At 42.2% G+C, this 15,239-nt stretch overlaps 1 protein-coding gene across 7 annotated transcripts in view; it reads left to right on the top strand.

Annotated features, from left to right (window-relative positions):
• Positions 1-15,239, top strand: part of ADAM12 (ADAM metallopeptidase domain 12) — a 346,655-nt gene that overhangs the window by 81,703 nt on the left and 249,713 nt on the right. For all 7 annotated transcript variants that reach the window (XM_034985935.1, XM_034985934.1, XM_034985939.1 and 4 more), the window contains one exon: positions 8,542-8,615. In XM_034985935.1, the coding sequence (XP_034841826.1) occupies positions 8,542-8,615 (74 nt within the window). The remainder of the gene's footprint in view (positions 1-8,541; positions 8,616-15,239) is intronic.

Here is a 15,239-nt window from a genome sequence, read left to right as displayed (position 1 = left end):
TAGGCCCCCAATTAATGACTGTATAATATTTCTTTTTGAAAACTTGTTAACTTAAAAAACCTTGTTCAGGGCACCTATGTGGCTCAGTCAGTTAAATGTCAGCCTTCAGCTCAGGTCATGATCCCAGGGTCCTGGGATCGAGCCCCACGTCGGGCTCCTTGCTCGGTGGGGAGCCTGCTTCTCCCTCTCCCACTCCTCCTGCTTGTGCGCGCTCTCTCTGTCAAATAAAAAACAAACAAACCCACAAAAAAACCTTATTTAGATCTAAATGCAAAAGACCTAAAAGAGTTGTACTTTGGGTAAATAGCAATAAATAATAAGTGATGGGGCATTTGTCACAGTCACTCTGTGAAGAAGTCTCACTCATGATTGGATTTCTAGAAGACACCTGCATTTTCAGTTTATCGCACGGGATGGTTTCCCAACAGACATTTCCCATTTGAGTTTCATAGTAGTCTCTCCTGATTGTGTCAGTTTCCTGTTGTTGCTGTGACAAACAACCACGGCTTAAGTGGCTCAGAACAATACCCATTGACTAGCTCTCAGTTCTGAGATGAGAAGTCTGGCAGCTCGGTTGTGTTCTCTGCTTCAGATCTCACCAGGCTGACATCAGGGTGTTCACAGGACTGCTGTTTTTGGTGGAGGCCTTAGGGGAGGGTCTATTTCTGACTCATTGGAGATGTTGACAGAATCCTGCTCTTCGAGGCCGTAGGGCCGGGTCCCTGCGTTCTTGCTGGCTGTAAGCTGATGGCCATCCCCAGCTTCTAGAGGCCACTGTGTGTTGCATCTCTCTGACCCCAGCAATGAAAGGTTCTGTGCTTTTAAGGAGCCTCATTGTTACATTGGGTCCATCTGCATAATCCAGGATAATCTTCCCCTTTCAAAGTCCTGTCCTTAGTCACATGAGTAAAGTCCCTTTTTCCAACTAAGGTAACATGTTTGCAGGTTCCAGGGATGAGGACATCTTTGAGGCCCCATTATTCTGCAGACCCACACTGATAGTGTTTACAGTACAGTTATCCCTGTGAGGAAACTGAGGCCCAATTTCAGCCGCCTGATCTCACCATCGTGTCACTGCGCGGCCTTGTCCCCAGAGCTACCATGTCACCACCCAGTCTTGCTCCCAGGCCTCCATGTCACCATGCATCCACGGAACGGTCCCCACGCCTGGGATAGTTAATAACCAGTAGGTTATTACCAGCAAACAAGGCTTCTTCAGATCCGTCCTACCCTGACTTTGCTCAGCACCCGCCCTCACCTTGACATGGCTCTGATTTCTGATTCTCCCTACCCCCCACCCTGTCAGTCTGCCCTATATTTCACATTGATTTATGTAACATCACATCCCCTGCTGCCTCCCGCTCTGTCCGCCTCTTCCCTGATTTGGATTCTTTATCACTAAGGTCCAAAGAAACTGAGCAGGAGGAGCAAGAGGGTGTTAGGAACTAGACATTTTTATCAGTCCCAAGTATAAATGTAAAGAATTCAGTTTCCAGCAAGCGCTACCCACCCTCCTTAGAAGAACAGAATGCAAGTCATAGTCAAAGGCCCAGTGTAAAGGGATCCTCTGTCTGGCCACTTGGGTCCATGTGGGACATCATTCTCCAGGGGTGAGGCAGGCAGCCCATTAGGGTCAGAGGAACAGACTGTAGGCTTCTGTTTGGGGACAGACAGCTCCACCTGGGGAGGAGAGTCCTGATGTCCCTTTCATACCTTCTGACTTGACGTTTATGGCTTTGGGGTTTATTCACTACCCCTCAGACCGTGTTCCTTCTGCCACCTCTGACAGCCTCTGTACCTGTTTCCACCATCCCACAGATGTTTCTAGGTGCTCCTCTTCTGGGTGTTGGGAACAGAATGTGGAACAAGGCCAAAAAATTCCCCTCTCCCTGCAAAGTTTCTGTTTTGCTAGGAGATACCCAGTCAACAAGTGAAATAAACACACCAATAAATGATCACAAATGAGGAATCTATGAAGGGTGGGAACTGGGCATGGGAGAGCAGAGCCCCACTAAGATGGCCCCTGCTTCTCTGAGGCAGCAATGTCCAGCCTGAGACCTAGCACTGGAGCCCAGGGAGGACCTTCATGCAGAGGGTCAGCAGGTGGAGAGTCCTGGAAGTGGGTTGGAGCCTGGCCAGCTCAGTGGTGTGCTGGGGAAGCCTGGTGAGCAGACGCCAGACCCTTCATGGTATGAAGGCCATGGTTTTATTCTAAGTACAGTGGGCCACTGTTGACAGGTTTTAAGAGAGAGCATTGTCTGGGGCACCTGGGTGGCTCAGTTGGTTAAGCAACTGCTTTCAGCTCAGGTCATGATCCTGGAGTCCCAGGATCGAGTCCCGCATCAGGCTCCCTGCTCAGTGGGGAGTCTGCTTCTCCCTCTGACACTCCCCCCTCTCATGCTCTCTCTCTCTCAAATAAATAAAATATTTCTTAAAAAAGAGAGAGAGAGCATGTGTTGTCACTGGGCTAGCTTTGATGGAGAGCTAGCATTGATTTGATTTTCCCCAACTTCCTCTTTGGAATGGATGGAGAGGCCGTAAAATAAGAAATGAATTTTAGATGTGTTAAATTTGAGAAACCTGCATTGTAGTGTTTTCCAGATTGCTTCCTGTTAAGTCATGTTGACACTGTCTTCTTACAGACCAGTAGTGAGCTCCAGGAGGGGGCAGATGGCCGTGTCTGCTTCAGAATCAGCCAATGTCCTCAGCCAGGGAGCACAGTGCATGGGGCACTACGAACCCATCGCATACAGAGGCACGGGGGAAGACTGGCAACATTTCAATGAATCAATAAGGATTTTAAGATGTTTGGGCTACAGCTACAGTAATCTAAAATGAAAATCAAAAATGTCTGCTGCAAATTTAAGCATTAGTGATCACTCCAGCAGCCACAGGATAAAGAACTTGAACTACGAGCATCACGCATGCCAGAGGCAGTGAGGTGGTGAGTTTTGTTGTGGGAAGGGAGAAGCAGGCTGAAAATCTGTAAACCCGTCATGTCACACGCATACCTTAAGGAGAATCTGTACTCAAAATAATCCAACATTTTAACCCACGGAAACCTTAAAAATGACATTACCTATATTTCAAAAGCAGTTTTTACCTGAGATTAATATGTGCCCTTTTGCATCTTTTAACAAGGTGTTTGCTAAGGTCAGTTTCCGTCAGAACAAAAATTATCGATGACTCCTGAATAAACATTATCATCATTTATGTAATAAGTAAAAGTCCCTGAGCCAGGGACGCCCCATTATGGCACTGCAATGCCTTCACTCCCTCCTGTGCTATCCTGCAGTTAATTCAATTTTGCCCTCTCTCAATTCCACGGTGTGCTTATCTTCCAGCTCTGGAACCAGCCCACTAATATTAAAGTGGTAATCAAGATTGCCTCTAAATATTCATAGCAATAAATGACTCCCTTGTGCCCCATGAATGCCAAGGCTATCGTCTGAAGCCTTTATTTAGTGCTGGAAGGAAATCTAGTTATTTCAGAGTCCCTCAAATGCAGTATTTTAATATTGTTGTTCTGCTTGAAAAATTAGATCCCTCTGAGCTTCCAGTGTCAACAGTTGAGACGAGTGAGTATGGGTCAGAACTGACCATCATCTTTGAAAGGGTAACCGAGAAGCCAGGATGGGAGTGGACTCGGCTACTGACCCTACATTGTATTTTCTTTCCTGTAATTCCCTTCCTTCTGGTGGCTCACTGCCACCTTATTTCAACTTCATGATCTGGTTCAGACTTTTTCTAAGTCGCCAAAAATTGGGTGTTTTTTTAAGGACATGGAGACACCAAGGAGATGATGCTGTGTATCATTCCATCCATCAGAGAAGAAGCAGTTGGAGGCATCCTGCATCCATGAAAAGTTACATGTATTGACTAGAGATATTTTGTAGCCACCATGGGTGAAATAATTTAAATTCAAGTTTGGGGGAGCTCCCAATTACATAGATTAAAGAAAGTCAACACATCGTGGAAGAAACCCTAGCTAATTAATAAATCACTTTGAATCATCTGTTCATACTTCCAGTTAAGTAGAATGTGCTGGACAGATGCCCTGTGGTTGATCTCAGAGGGAGGGCAGGGCAACTGAGGGTCCGAGAGATGGGTGGTGGGGTCCTGGCTGGAGCCTTACTTTGCAGAACTGTCTGAAGACAGCACACCATCTGGGGGAGGTTGCCCACATGGTTTCCATGAGGAATTTACAAGAGGAGGGGCCTCAGAAGAAACCACCCTGCTGACACCTTGATCAGGACTTCTAGCTTCCAGAAGTATGCAAAAATAAATTTCTATTGGGTAAGCTACCCAGCCTGTGGTATTTGGTTATGGCAGCCTTAGGAAACTAATACAAGGGGCTTCTAAGATTCTGGTAATATTTTTATTTTTCAGCTGAGTGGTAGGTACGCTAATAATTATTTTTAAAATTGTAGTGGGGCGGCTGGGTGGCTCAGTCAGTTAAGCATCCAACTTTTGATTTCAGCTCAGGTCATAATCTCAGGGTCATGAGATTGAGCCCTATGTCGTTGGGCTCCGTGTTCAGTGAAGAGTTTGTTTGAGATGCTCTCTTTCTCCCTCTGCCCCTTCCCCCAGTAATAAATAAAGAAATCTTTTTAAAAATTAAAAATAAAATTGTAGTGATACATTTTGTATACTCTTTTTTGGTTATACTTTTCCCAATTAAGTGCAGTTCTTTAAGCATTCAATAAAAGACACAGTTCCATTAAGGTAATCAATATATCATTTTTGAGAAAAGGAATGCTATATATAACCAGCACTAGTTCATTATCTCCAATGTATAAGAATCAAAAGAAAATGGAATGGATACATGCTTTTAAACTGAACAATCTAATGCAGTTAGTGGTTTTGAATGAAAATAGCTCTCTGTTCTTTTTGCCCATTGATTTCTCCTGTACCATTAAATCCCAACTAAAATATACAGATAAAATCTTTTTTGCCTCCCTAGGGAAAAATGTATTCATTTGAAAGATGTTGATATTGGAATGTTATAACAGGTCCTGTAGGGACTTCCTGTGGAATTAGTACAAATGGTAATATTTAAACTAGCTAAACTCGGAGGTGGGGGGAGGGGTACTGGAAATATTTTATTTTTATTCACAAATATAATTGTCAGGATTCATCTTTAAAATGTGATACAGGTTTCAATATCTTAGGCAAAGACAATTTGTAATTAAAGTAAGTTATTTACACATACACATATATAAAACACATTCAAATATACATACATACGCATATATTGGGCACATCTTGACAAAATATTGAGACATATTTTTGTTCTAATGTTTTATTGTAAACTTAATTAATAATCCCATTTTTCTAAGAAATCATTAATAAGTACAAGTTGCAAACCGTGGAGAGAACATCCTGTGCATATTTGTAATTAAATCTCAGTGTCAGAAAATATAGGTAAATTTAGGCAAAAGTCCCTGTGACAGACTCAAAAGCAAATCCAGGACTTATAAGCACTTTTACGCACTATATTAAAATTTAAAGACATAATGTGGGTTTAATGTTGCATAGGACGGGAATAGTAATATTAATTTTAGAAGTTCAGCACTCAGAAACCCATAAAATTCTTATAAACATCAGATAGTGTCAAAATATGTCAATTACAGTGTGTGGCTTTTACAAGATTCTAGATGTTTGTGTTGTCATTTGCTAGAATGCATCTATATAAAACAAGATCTGTTTAAAATCAGAAAATATAGATAAGCATTTCATTTATATGGAAATTTACCAGTTTAACTCTCAAGCTTAAGTAACTCCTTTAAAAATAATATGACTCATCAATTAAAATTGAGAAGAGCTTTCTTAATGTGCACTTAAAAAACCACTTGGGTTTGCACCTAATTATATCCCCTGAAGGCACCAATATTTAAAATAGTCTATTACTCAGGCAGCAATTGGATGATGCAAATTTTACATCTTTTTTTTTTTTTTTAAAGATTTTATTTATTTTCTTGAGATAGAGAGAGATAGGGAGAAAGAGCATGAATGGGAAGGAGAGGGAGAAGCAGGCTCCCCACAAACAGGGAGCCTGACACGGAGCTCAATCCCAGGACCCCAGGATCATGACCTGAGCCGAAGGCAGACGCTGAAACGACTGAGCCACCCAGGTGCCCTGCAAATTTTAGATCTTTATTATTGACTCAGAGATGCTCAATGAAGATGGAAATGTCTGAACTTTCTGTGAAAGTAGGAACGTTGTCGCTCTGCTCTGTCCAACGGGGACTGCCGACTAATCACATCTTGCTATTGAGTCTGAAATGTGTCCAGTGAGACTGATAAACTGATTTTTAAATTTTATTTCAGTTTATTTAAATGTAAATTCATATGTGGCTAATGGCTACCGTATTCAACATCGGAAACTATCCAGATGTGCGAAGGGCAGCCCTGACGCTGTCCCAGTCCCATGGTATGAGTGCATGCACGTTTTAACCTTTTCCCAAAACTCATGTGACCTTCTGTTGTTAGGGTTTTTGTTTAAATTTGTTTCATTTCAACTAATGTTGGATGTTGGAGCTTATACTCCATCTTCTCTTATAACATAGTAACATGTTAGTTGATCCATAGTACAGATGAAATGCTATGTTGTAAGAAGAGTCCCTTGAACTCTGGAGTTATGATAGTGCCTCTTAACACCAGAATATTAGAACACCACAAAGGTCTTATTTTCACTATACAAGCATGAAACTGAAGGAACTTCCAGAGCAAAGGCAGGCGAAACCACAGCCACTGAGGTTGGCAGCACCAGTCTCCTGCGGTGATGATGTTTGCGTGGGGCTGAGCCGCCGAGCGCAGCCCTGATGGGGCACTGACCGCGGGGAGTTGGGCACCCTTGAGCTTGTGGTGCAAGCTCCACATGATGACCCAGCTCTACTCTACTTCGCTCCTTTTAAGCCCCTAAGGAACCTTAATTCCTGCCCTGGGCTTTGATGGCGTTTGGCCCTTCTTTAGGTTGACTACATTATTTGTGCATTAACCCTGTCTTTGCCCTTCACTTGTCACCCAGACAGTTGTTTTTAAAATGATTTGTTTTTAAAAATCAACATTGAAAATTTTAAATTCTCCTAGTGAGAACTGCCCCTTGGATACGTAGAACCCCCATTTGACATATGCTGATCCGGATAAGGAGGGGCTGGAAGTGACTGTTCAGAATCACTAGGAGTACACAGCAGGGAAGGGGGCAGGGGGCTTCACAGAATACCTTTGAGTTGGCAAGTCGATTTTGACTTGGGCAAGGACTCTGAATGATTGGGCTCAAGGAGTGTGGCACACATTGAGGTAAGGGTGTGAGTTAAGGGACATGGTCACACAGGTACATTCTCAGGTCAGGGCAAGAAACTCATTGGGATTTCTGGGGCAGAACAGAAAAAATATAGTTACCTGTCCCCACTGACAGATGGGCACACATGAGCGGGGTTCCCTGGAGCCCAGAGGAGAAGGAGGATGTCTACCTCGTGAGAAGGAGAAGAGATTGGTTGAGACATTTGCCCTATTCATTAATTCCTTCATTCACCTTAAGTTAATTGGGCTTCTGTTACTTATCTGGCACCTCTGTGGACATAATAAGCAAGTAGATCTACAGATCAACATACTGAGTTACTATAAGTAGGAAGGAAGTTCTTCCTTCCACAAGGAGGGAAAGGACGGGAGACTGGAAGAAAGCATGCGTGGGAAGAGGGGCATGTGATGAGACTTAGGAGCAAAGTGAGGTTTCCTTGACTTACTGACATTAAAGCTGGTACTGAGTGTAGGACCTGGAGGGAAAGCATTCCAGGCAGAGGGAACAGCATGCAAAGATCAGCACTACAGAGGAGCTCATTGTGTTTGAGCTGCCGGTGAGGCCCGTGTGAGTGAGGACAGAGCCGTACGGGCAGCGCTGGCCACATTAAAGAGGTGGCATCTTATCGTGGGACACCAGTGCAGTCTCCCTAGAATCAGAGTTGGGTTGATGAGGAGGTGTTTTTGAAGATAAGCTTCTGCTGCCATTGGAGAATGAATGGGAGGAAAGCAAAGGTAGATATGGAGGGACCCAGGTTAGGAGGGCATTGCGGTAATCCCGATGAGAGGTGGAGGGGTTTAAGATGTAACAGGAGCTGTGTTTTGGAGAGCAGCCCTGCAAGACCTTTTCATGGATTAAGAGGAGCTGGAGAGGGAGAAGGTTTTAGGCAGGACTTCACATTTCTGACATGAGCAGCTGGGGAAGTGAAGGTGCTATTTATAGAGACAGGGAAACTGAGGGACGAATTCATTGTGGGAGGTGGGGGTAGTCAAGAAGGATCTCAGGGGTATGTGCCCAAAGGAAAGGGGTCCAGGCCACATTCGTGCCATCCCAGAGGGTGGTGCATCCTCCAGACTCTGATCCTGGTTCACCTGGTCTCCTCTACTTGGGATATCAGAATGGTCCCAAGAAGAAAATGTATTTTTCTCTCCCTCTGTTGAATATGCCTTCAGAACATTCAAATGTTGGCAAGTCAATGTGAAATGTGTTTCAGCTGATTTCTCTTATTTATCTTTCAGAATCATCCAGAAGTGTTGAATTTTCGAATGCAACTGGAAAGCAAAGAACTGATCGTACATCTGGAAAGAAATGAGTAAGTCACGTTAATTCTTGTGTACTGTGCCATGGGAGAAAGTTAGGAGCTGTGGGTTCAAAGTGCTGTGTAATTTACGTTGGCATTTAGAGAAACAGAATGAAATGCACGGATTCACAATCCCAATTTGGATCTGAGGCTGGAATTAACTTGAAAAAATGAAGTGGAAAAATGAAGAATTTTATCACTCTAAAAAAAAGCTTTGTAAATCAGCAGGTTTTTCTCATAGTTCTGATGTTTCTTTTTCAAAGCCTGATTTGTCAAGGATAGAATTTAAGCATCTTCTGTTCAAGTAATAGCATTCCATAATTAGTTGACTTTTCACAATTCCTGGCTTATATAAGGAGAAATAGCTTCAAATGAATAGAACCTCTATTTTTTCCCTGAGAAATACCAAGGGTTTATTTATCTTTCAGAGCTTGTCTCCAGTGGCACAAAGTATTTATTTTATCTTTTTATTTAAAAATTTGACCTTTTTTTGCGAAACTATCTAAATTTCCAAAAATGGCATTATATTTTTTTTTCCTGGAGCAGATGGATATTATTACGTATTTTGTATGACTTCCCAGTAGAAAACTGTCTGCTTCAAGGCGTAAGTAACACAAGCCCTGTTCTTGTCATCCTTTATGCCCTGGCAGCCCCCTGGGTTCCTTAGACCCAGAAGACGCCATACTATTCTATTTGATTAGTACCAGGAAAGATCTGCGTGCTCATAATAAGTAATCTGTATTTAAAGATGTAAATGAAGTTAACCATGTCCTGCTTGATTCGAAACAGGAGTTTCTATCTTCTGGATAGATAAAACTTCTAGAAGTTTCTATCTTCAGAATCACTGGTGCCTATTCCTCACCCATCAGTGAAATGTGGACTTTTTGCTGATGTGATCATGTAGATGAGAGAGCTTCACTGGGCTGAGCTCTGCCAGAGACAGATGTCACAAAATCTGATTCTGTCTCCATGTGAACAGATCCGATCACTTACGGTATCAGTGCTTTGATTTGAGGGTCACAAGCAAGTCAGATCAATGGGGTCACCATGGCCAGTTCTCCCATTCCCATCCCGTATCTAATATCATGGCCAACAGCAATTTAAGAGATCCATGTAAATACATACATTTAAAAATAAATATGCTTAACATGAATATAGGTAAAATAGGATAGCAACCTGCCTTTTAATATATCTTGTATGTTTACTCCTCACCATTAAACGGATTAAAGGCATGTGTAAGCAATAAATGATGTTTTTAGCCTTCCTCATGACTTGATGGTCTTAAAATAGAGGTTCGGGCACATGTCTTGAATGAACAGGGAGCTGAACAGAAACCTCTGTGTTGCCTTTGATATGTCTCTCTTAGCCAAGTAAATACGTTCACGCTCTTTTTCTTTTTTCATGTGAGAATATGGTGGGACATTTTAATTTTTGTAAATTGCTGTTTGTATGTGGTTTTGAAATATCTCAACAGACGAAACTAGGTATTCCCTGAAAGATCAAAAGAGAATAGGGCTTCTGGTGGAGATGCATGGCCTTGATGGGGTTTTAGGATTGCTGCTGGATTTGGGCAACCACTTCTTTTGTCAGAGTGTTGGGGGATGTGGTGAACACCAGGAGTGGTGCCAACTCCAGACCTGTAGATGGTGGTAGGACGGCAGGTGGAGGAATAGAAATCAACTTAATAAAAACCTTAATCTATTTGTTTTTATTCTAAAAGGAATACATGTCCAGTGCAGAAAATTGAAAATTGTAGGGGAACAAAAGATCAAAGGGCCAAAAGAAAATACTTCTATTACCAAACACAATCCTGATGAATATTTTAGTGATTGTCCAAAGACATGTTTTCCTTATAAATAAGCTTTGCTTGTTTTGTCTTCCTAGCGGATATTGTGGCCTGTGCGCAATTTGATAACTTGCTTCATTTAGCTTTATAATGGACATGCTTTTCCATATAGAAATGCAGCTCTTAGCGCCCTTCTGGTTCTCTGAGTCTCTGAAGTGGCTCAATAGCCTCATTCGTGGTTCTTTTTGAAAATGGTTTCTTCTACTAAGGCAGGTAGTATAATACACAATGACTATTTGACAGTGGCTAATTTGTATAAAAGATCATTTAAAAAGCTGCCTTAATTTGCTCACTTCTAATTCTGGGCCTTTCACAAAATACTCTCAAAATTTAAAAAGTTGAAAACATGAAACTATCTCTTCTTGATTTATATCTCTCTTCCCAACCTCACTGTCAGCCTACATGTTAGAAATTATATGGAGAGTGTTTGATATGCTCCTATGACATTCTATGGCTTTATTTTAATTATACTACTTACAGCAGTTGTAGAGATTGTGCCCTGCTAAAAATAACATTTTCATAATTAGAACATGCCAATATTACTATTTTAATGTTGCACTCCCTCCAAATACTTCAGCATAATATTTTGTTGAAAAAAAATTACATGTTTCATATGGACTTCACTTTTGAGACCATGAATACCAAAAATCTGTAATTTTATGGGTAGAGTAAAATGCTTGTATGCTTCCAGCTCTTGGTGCTGCTGGACACAAAATATAATCCATTGTCCAGTAGAAAGTAGAATTTTTAATTCTTACAGCCTTTGGCCCAATAGATCCAATTAGGGACTTTATCCAAATTAAGGTCTAAGAACTCAAATGTTCAAGCAAGATAAATGTGAATATTTAACCAGCACAGTAGAGAGCCTGGCCAACCAGAAAGTAACCTGTAAGTGCCCTGCATCTGGCCTATAGGCTGCGAATCAGCCCTGTGTTCAGGGATGTTCACCATAGAATATTTTACCTAAATCAATACGAGATTGATTAAATTATGACTTAGCCACAAAATAGAGCTCTATGTAGCAATTAAAGGCGATGGTGGGGATCTTCATCGTTGTAAAAAGCATTCATGATGTAATCAATGTAAACAGCATGTTAGATAATATTTTATAGGGTATTCAGTTTTGATTTTAAAATTATACACGTGTACATGTATCGCTGACTAGTAAGATTATGGAAGACATTTACTTCATCCATGTTTTACAACAAGAAAATGTTACTATTGGGGCGCCTGGGTGGCTCAGTTGGTTAAGCGTCTGCCTTCAGCTCAGGTCATGATCCCAGGGTCCTGGGATTGAGCCCCGCATCAGGCTCCCTGCTCCACAGGAAGCCTGCTTCTCCCTCTCCCACTCCCCCTGCTTGTGTTCCTGCTCTTGCTGTGTCTCTGTCAAATAAATAAATAAAATCTTTAAAAAAACCCCAAAAACATTATTATCAAAAACTAATGATGTACTGTATGGTGACTAACATAACATAATAAAAGAAAATATTACTATTAAAATTAAGAAAACTTTTTACACTGAAGGGAAAAAAATCCATCAAAACTTAAAAATGGTTGAAAAGAAGGATATTGGAGTATTTATTATTAATAAAAAGGAAATGTGTTTTAGAAGGACCTCCAGCAACTTTCAAAGGGCTAAAAAGCTCTGCCCATTGAATACTGGTTCTTTAAATATCCATAAATCTGTTTTAATTAAAAACCTGCTTGGAAATCACAACCAAAATAAAGGTGGCCTCAGTTCCTTCAATCATAAGAGCCATAATCCACAGCTAATGCTAAAAGAGGGTCACCTAATTAACCCTGCTCAAAAACTCATCACATACACCAATTCTTCATGAAACAGGATGGAATTTGTATTAAATAGTTGTTTCAGGGAATCTCTTCTATTTGCCTCCTAGCATCCCTAATTTGTGCAAAGATCGGATGCTGTTCACTTAAAATATGTGTTTGTATAGCCATAATTGAATGTTTAAAGAGACTCAAAGCTTCCCTGGAGAAGCATTTTTTACAGTGTTGCTGTCTGCCTACGGAACTGTAGGGACCGCTTTATGACTTCCATAACTCTCCTGGGTCCCCGTGGACTCTCAGGCCATCCCTCAAACAGGTACTCTGTGCAACTGCATCTTTGATCAAAATGCTTTATTAGACAAGCTGGCCAGCTTAGACATCCGTTTTTCCAGTTTAGGATAATTAGAAGTGATGGCAGTAGATCACACTCCCCAAATCTCTCAAACTTACCGAGCTTTCTGTTTTTAAGCCTTGGCCCTTCACTGACAGAAGGCAGGTGTCGGGGGGGAGTCCATGGCCTGCTGAATTTATTTTTGCCGGGTCTCTGCATTGGAAGAACTCTAGCATTGGCTTTAATTCTGTCTGGAATAATTCCAGACATCTCTGAAGGGGCAAATCTAATTAATATTCACTCAAATAGTAGCAGAAAGGACATTTTAAGTTGGTTGGACATGGGTGTAAATATCTGGGAAGGTGTTTATGTGACGACATCTCTCAGGGTGTCATGATGTGGGAGGGAGAAATGTAGCTGGTGCAGAGATGCTTTGGATAGGTTAGTAGTTGTCTACTAACTACCCAGAGGATATGAATCTGTTGTTCGTGTTGACCCAAACTGTGCTGGACAGCTGGATTGAGATGCAGTCAGTGGCCCTAGGGCTGTGTACAAGGCCTCGGCATGACCCACAATTTCCAGAGCCATCCTTATGAAGACATAAAAGGTGCATAGATCACACTTCTTGGCAGTGCAAAGCTGGAGGGGGTAAGTGCTCTGCATTGCAGGATCTGGATTATAGAGATATCAGCAGTCTGGATCAATGGGCCAAAACTAACAAGATGGGATTTAATGGGGATAAATGTAAAGTCCTATGCTTGGGTTAACAGAAAATAAACGTTGTAAGTTCAGAAGGAAATTTCCTCGCAGTTCTCATGAATGGGACCCACAAACAACGTGAGCCCCTGAGGTGGTGTGGCTGCTGAGGTGACTGCCACCGGCCTGTGTGCTTGGGTGTGCTTGGCCCTAAACCGGTGTGGCTGGGGTCCTGCTGTGCAGTGACCTTGTCAGGCCATATCCAGAACCCTCCCCCTGTGCTACTCCACACCCAATCTTGGAGAGGTGCTTGCCACAGTTCTCATTCCCACCGTTGGACTTCCCTTCCCTCTCCCACCAACCAGAGATGTCCTTAAGGCCAGGGCCAGGGTCTCAGCTTGCCCTCCACCCACTTCCATGGCGTCTGGCTGGTGGTAGGCACTCAATGAGCACTTACCACATGAGTGAATGATGGAACGTGGACAGGCTGGGCCAAGCCAGAAGTGAGTCACCAGGAGGGTGAAGGTCTGTCTTGGATGGTGTAAGACACTAATTATTCAAGGAGAAAGCTTCGGGAGAAGACACAGGGTTTGGAATCAAGAAACCAGGCTTTGAAACCCAGCTTTGCTTCCAACAATAAGCTGCTTACATTCTCTGTTTTCTCGTTTGCAAGAAGGAATAAAAGTCTGTGTATAGTGAGTGCTGAAAGATTAGAGCTGCTGTTGTTTTTGATAATCAGGTTTGAATGACTCAGTGCCCTATTCCTGTGGACCCAGTGGTATTTGTTATTTCACCTAAGTATACCCTTGGCTTCACTGAAACTATGTCCTGTTTCAAACTTCCTAAGTTAGTGGAGATCAGATTATGCCTAATCTTTGCCCATGAGTCTTGAAGATGGCCAAAGAGCCCAATTCTGACAAGAGCTGGAAAGGATTAGCTAATCCTTTGGGTTCCTGTTGCTGCAATAGTCTTAATTTCACAATATTGACATCTTCAGGGATTAAAAATTTTTAAGTTTTTGTGTATAGAGTGCTATTTTTTTTTTCATTTCTACTCTTGCAGAGGAAGTCCAGCCTGCCTGTTAGAACCTCCAGCTTTAATCCATCAAATGGTTCTAATTATGACTGAACTAGCAAGGACAAAACCACATCTCGGAAATTCTACTCTGTTTCATGGTTTTGTCTCTCAGCTTCCCTTCTACCATCCACAAATCTTTATTAATTCAAATGATTAGTAATAAATTAATCAGTAATAATTCTTTAGTCTTTATTCACTTAGTCATTTGTTCACACATATTTATTTAATACCAGATACTTGTGGTTGGCACTGGAGATAGAGAAAACAAGGTCAAGTCCTTCTCCTCTTAGAGGTCAGTCAAGGACTTCAATGTTAAACAGGCCATCACAAAACTATAATAAAAGACAGTGAGGCTAAGAGCTGAGGAAGACAAGTGTGAGACCGTCTGGCCTAGGAAAGGAAGCTGTGTGACGAAGCATTTGAGCCCCACATGAATCAGAGTGGGCCAGTTAAAGAAGGGCAGAGAGTAGAGGATTCCCAGAGAAGGAGGAGCAGGCATAAGAATCCTGGGAGGGGGGAAGGAGCTTTGAAGTGTTTCAAACACTAAGAAAGTCGGTGTGCTAGTGTGCAAGAGGGGGATAGTAAGAGGGAACTGGAAGCCAGCCCATATAGGACCTCGTGCTCCATGATAAGGACCTAAGTATTTTCTCATAGGGACAATGGTACCCCATGGGAGCAAGACCTGTAAGCAGGGCAATGACATGATAAAATTTAGTTTTTAAAATAACATTCTGGCTACATGTGAAGATGAGATTGGGGGTGGTAAAGAGTGGGTGGGATAAGAAGCTATCGCTGGTGAACAGGGAAGAGCTAGTAATGGCCCCAAGCAATGGAGACTCCACAGAAAGGAATAGATGAGAGATGTTGGCGGGGGGGGGGGGGGGGGGGGGGGGGGGGG

This window comes from Mirounga leonina, unplaced genomic scaffold, assembly GCF_011800145.1.
Source record: "Mirounga leonina isolate KUSES-001 unplaced genomic scaffold, KU_Mleo_1.0 Mir_114, whole genome shotgun sequence".
Classification (NCBI taxonomy): domain Eukaryota; kingdom Metazoa; phylum Chordata; class Mammalia; order Carnivora; family Phocidae; genus Mirounga; species Mirounga leonina.
This window is presented reverse-complemented; position numbering and strand designations above follow the sequence as displayed.